The sequence below is a fragment of the Echinops telfairi genome, unplaced genomic scaffold (genome assembly GCF_000313985.2).
Source record: "Echinops telfairi isolate 266 unplaced genomic scaffold, ASM31398v2 ScPeMD7_3533;HRSCAF=4204_0, whole genome shotgun sequence".
Classification (NCBI taxonomy): Eukaryota; Metazoa; Chordata; class Mammalia; order Afrosoricida; family Tenrecidae; genus Echinops; species Echinops telfairi.
In genome coordinates, this window is record NW_022107431.1 from 52,973,750 (window position 1) to 52,978,846 (window position 5,097).

Below are 5,097 nucleotides of genomic sequence, written 5' to 3' on the forward strand. Positions count from 1 at the left end.
GCAAGATAGGCGATCAGTGAGAACACAGCGATGACAACAAAAAGGAAACCAATTACCCATAGAAGAATAAATTAATTAAAAGAAAAAAATTTAAGCAGAAAGGAAAAACCTGTAAATAGATCAAGGTCTGATTTTTTATCTCTAGGCATGTCCTTCATTCAGGACTGATGGGGTACCATGCTCGAGTTAGCACATTTTTAATGCAATTTTTGTTGTAAAATTAGGTCCCTCGGCTGATATTCAGGTTGGCTTATACTCGAGTACACATGGTACTTTTTTACAAGAACGCTCTTTCTGATAAAAGTAACACCTGAATTAAGAACTAAATAAAAGTGAAAGAGCAAAACTGACAGATATTTTGGGGGGAAGTATTACAGGTAGCAAAGGAAATGGGAACACGGAGGCCGTGAGGGAAGCAGTCTGGTTTCATGAGGAAGAACAGGGAGACTAGTGTGGCTGGAGGGGAGGTAGGAGAGGAAGCAGGAGGCTTGTTGTGGGCCTCGGAGGCCACAAGAGAAACTAGATTTCACTCTTGAGTGAGATCGAAGAGAAAACGTTTTGAGCAGGAGTGGCATGATCAGATGCACTGTTTCAGTAGGAACCTTTCTGGCTGTTCTCAGGGAAACACTGCTGAGAATACACACGAGGGGCATTTTTAAGGAACTCTGTTGAGAGAAAATGACTGGGTTACTGTGGGCATACTCACTCTTTAGATTCCTGAGTTCTTTTAGTAACATTTTGTACAACTGTATCGTAGCCAGTTTCTTCACTCCGATTCTGTTCAGATGTAGATTTTTCCATTTCTTCTTCAATCATAGACCCCAATGTGTTGCATATGTATTGTCTAAGGTATTTCACAAATTCATAGCTGAAACAAATATTTAAAAAATAAATGCAGATATTTTCATTATCTTAAATTCACTTATTAACTATATCCTCTAAAACATGTTATCACAAGAAGACATATTCTGATTTCTTACCTCAAACTAGGATTAAATTGGTCATTCATTACAAATCACCAAATGGTTATCTGGATATCTATTCTGTTCTGTTTTAATCTAGAATATTTGGAAACAATCTTCCTTCAAAGTTGATATCATGGGGAGTTGGGGGAGTGGTAGTCATGACCAACCCTCTTTTACATATCAGTCCCCAACTCTAACATGTTGAGGAAGTAGTTGTTAAAGATTGTCATAATTACTAAAGCTGATAAGGAAAACTAGACTAGAATAGCAGTAACTATAAAAGAATAAATAGGGAAAGGTCAAACTCTGATCATCAGAAGAGAAAAGTTTGTGAGTGCATGAAAGGGGTAATTCTGACCTCAATTCCATCTAATCACCTTTCACCTGACTACACTGAAAGTGAAGAAACGTGTCTCAGACATATAGATACACTAGACATTTTTCTTCATACTGTTTGTTGATGGTAACACTAAAATTAATTTAAAACCAAGGTAACAGACAAATATTAAAAGGCAAAAGCTATGCAAAGTGGATAATCGATAGCTAATTGTTCTATGAACCACTTACTAAAGAAGAAACATCTACATATTACTAAATAAAGCAATAATTATAATTTATGCTATAAATTATAAAGTTTAAAAAATTGTTAAACCGTTTTATTAGCACTTCATCCGCATGTCATACAATTCAATAATTCAATCAGATCAAGAAGAGTTGTACAATTATCAGCACAGTCAACTCTAGAACATTTTCTTTTCCTTGTACTCATTGTTATTCATGTAATTTTTTATTTTCTAATTGTGGCAAACAGTACAAAACACTGTACTTCATGGTCCTGCGCCATCCTTATAATTGTTTGCAGCCACTGTATCAATCCATCTCATTAAGAGTTTTCCTCTTTTCACCTCCACTCCACTTTGCCAAACATGAAGTCCTTCTCCAAGGACTGATTTCTCTGGATAATATGTCCAAAGCATGTAAAACAAAGTCTTGTTATCCTTGCCTCTAAGGAGCACTCTGGCCGTACTTCTTCCAAGACAAATTTGGTTATCCTTTTAACAGTCCATGGTATTGTCAGTATTTTTCTCCAGCAATATTTTTCTCTTCAAATGCATTGATTCTTCTTTATCTTTCTTATTGAGTGTCCAGCTTTCATATGCATATAGAGCAATGAAAAACACCATGGTTTGGGTCAGGCAAACCATAATTCTCAAAGCAACATCCTTGCTTTTCAATACTCTAAAGAGGTCTTGTGTAGCAGATTTACCTAACACAATGCATCATTTGATCTATTGACTGCTGCTTCCATGAGCACTTATTGTGGACCCAAGCAATATTGCAGCATTATTCACAATAAATGGTAGCGAAAAAAAGGTAACTGCCCATCAACAGTTGAACAGACAAATTGTGGTATATACATAACATGTAACACTACTCTACTATTAGGAGAAATAAAGTCATGATACATGCTACAGTATGGATGAAGCTTGAAAATATAACACTAAGTGATAAGTTCTTCATCAAAGGACAAATCTTACATGATCTCACCTATATAAAAATCTTACATGGTCTCACCTATAAAATAAGACAGGGTAGAAATATAGAGAATGAAGTTCATTAGTGGTTACCAGAAGTAATAAGGAAAGGAGAAAAGATATTTAAAGCTGCAAAATCACATTAAGGGTAGGACTGCATAGATAATTATTATAATTCCTGTGAATAAGTTATACACCTATACAAAAGTCACTCTGGCACAAGTTAAGTGATAGATATATTCACCACAATGAGAAAAAACTAAATGCAGGAAAAGTGTCTACTGAGGCTGTTTATGTACAAACATAGGATTTGGTTCAAAGGTTTGAAGTCACAGTTTTAGGGGACTGCTCAATTAATTGGGCTACTAGCATGTTTAGTGCTTCAGCTCTACTTCCTGCTTTGTTGCATTAGTACGTGGGTTTTAATGACTTGCCATAGGTCTCCAATGCACCATTGGTCTCTATTCACCTGGAACAGCAGAGGGGGAAAGAGATCCAGGAATAGAAGAAGGATATGAACGTGAGGATGCTCACCATTCATCTCACATCCTTTGGACATGTTATCATGTTACCAGTCCCTGGAGAAGTACAACAGGCTTGGTAAAGTTGAGGGTCAACACAAAGAGGAAACCCCTGAACAAGATGGATTAGCTACACAGTAGCTGTAAGAACAGGTTTCGGGATAACCGTTATGAAGACGGCGCATAGCGAGGAGGTGTCCGGTTCTGCTGTACACGGACAGTCACTATGAGTCATTGCTGATGCAACAGCACCTAATTTCAACAGTGCAGCATGTGCGACTGAAGGCCTCTGTATCAGTCTGGGTACTTTAGAGAACCAAATCCACAGCAACTCATGGATAAGAGTTGTTCTATGTAAAGAAAGTGTGCATCACGAAAACATCCCAACCCAATGTTGCCCAAGCCCACAAGTCCAACATTAACCCATTAACCCAACACCAGTCCACAAATCCTCCACCTCACAAAACAGAGGCAATGATGCCAACTGCAGGAGGAAAGCTGAGTCAGTGAACAAACAAGCATCTCAGCACTAGCAGAGGTCTCCACACAGCTGCTCCAGCACCCAGGGCTGCATCGGGATAGGTCCATGTAGCTTCTCCTTGGGGATGTCTTGTAGGAAGTCAGTCTTGCAAGCTGAAGCAGGGAACTGCCAAGGCAGCTGCACCCTGGTGCGACCATCACAAAGGAAGAGACCAGAGAACTAGAAAGGCGAGGCTCACCACCCATTTATCACCCTGCCTTTCAATTAGCCCCACATGTGATTATCGGCCAGGTTGGCACAATTAACTAACTCAGCCTCCATCGAGGACTGTCTCTTCAGTCATGAGACCAGAACTGATTGGCTATCATTATTGAACATTTGGATACAGGATTCCATAGAAGAGTCCTCAGCAAAATGGATAAAATGCAGAATGAAATTTCAAATTCTTATAGACTCTGTAACATGGAGATGATCTTATGTACTTCATCCTTTAATATGGAAAAACAGGGAGCATATAGAAAAGAAACATATACTTCATAACAGTAAACTACCAGACTTTAAAAAAAAAAAAAACGGGGAAGGGAGATTTTGGTAAATGCATTCTCTACCCCTTTTGCTTCAATTTCAGACTTAATACAAAGAAGGGATTCCTTTAGCTTTATTTTTGTTTTAAGTCATTTTATTGGGGGCTTGTACAACCCTTATCACAATCCATATATACATCCATTTGTCAAGCACATTTGTACATCTGTTTCCATCATCATTTTCAAAACATTTTCTTTCTACTTGAGCACTTGGTGTCAGCTCCTCATTTTTCCCCTCCCTTCCTCCCTCATGAACCCCTGATAATTTATAAATCATTATTATTATTATTTTATGTCTTACACTGTCTGATGTGTCTCTTTACCCCCTTGTCTGCTTTCCATCCCCCTAAGAGGGGGTTATAGGTAGGTCATTGCGATCAGTTCCCCCTGTCTCCCTCCACCATCCCCCTCTATTTTTAGTTTAAACCTTTTTCCAGAACTCCAGACTCATATATTAACCATCTGCTAGAAAAGGTTACTTTGAATTCCTCCATCATATCACAGTTAACATAGCCAAAACCAAATCTTCATACCCATCTACTCACAAACCACCTTCTCTCCTTATAGTCTCATATTTCTGTTAATGGCATGTTGATGCAATCAGAGATTCATGGAAAGTCTCCAAAAACTAACTATAATCTTCACCTTCAAGTCTCCTATCTAATTAGTTAGTGTTATAATTCTATAAATTCTTCCTCTTCAAATCTTTCACTTCCCACTGCCATATACACACTCACATCTTCCTAATAAATACTTGAAAATAGCAAAATACTTGCCAAGGGTGAGATGATCACACCCATAGGAAACAGATAGTTTACAGTGTAGTTTTAATTATAAAATTTAGGGCAATGAATGTACAAATGTGCATTACACAATTGATGTATGTATGGATTGTGATAAGAGTTGTATGAGCCCCTAATAAAATGATTAAATATATATATATATTTATACTTATACTTTAAATTTTTAATATATATATATTTTAAAAATTTAAAGTATAAGGCTTCTGGA

The 5,097-nt window shown here is 37.5% G+C and overlaps 1 protein-coding gene across 2 annotated transcripts in view; it reads right to left on the reverse strand.

Moving 5' to 3' along the window:
• TBC1D32 (TBC1 domain family member 32) overlaps positions 1-5,097 on the reverse strand; it is a 289,724-nt gene that overhangs the window by 260,739 nt on the left and 23,888 nt on the right. For both annotated transcript variants that reach the window (XM_045294624.1, XM_045294625.1), the window contains exon 2: positions 707-868. In XM_045294624.1, coding sequence (XP_045150559.1) covers positions 707-868 — 162 coding nt within the window. The remainder of the gene's footprint in view (positions 1-706; positions 869-5,097) is intronic.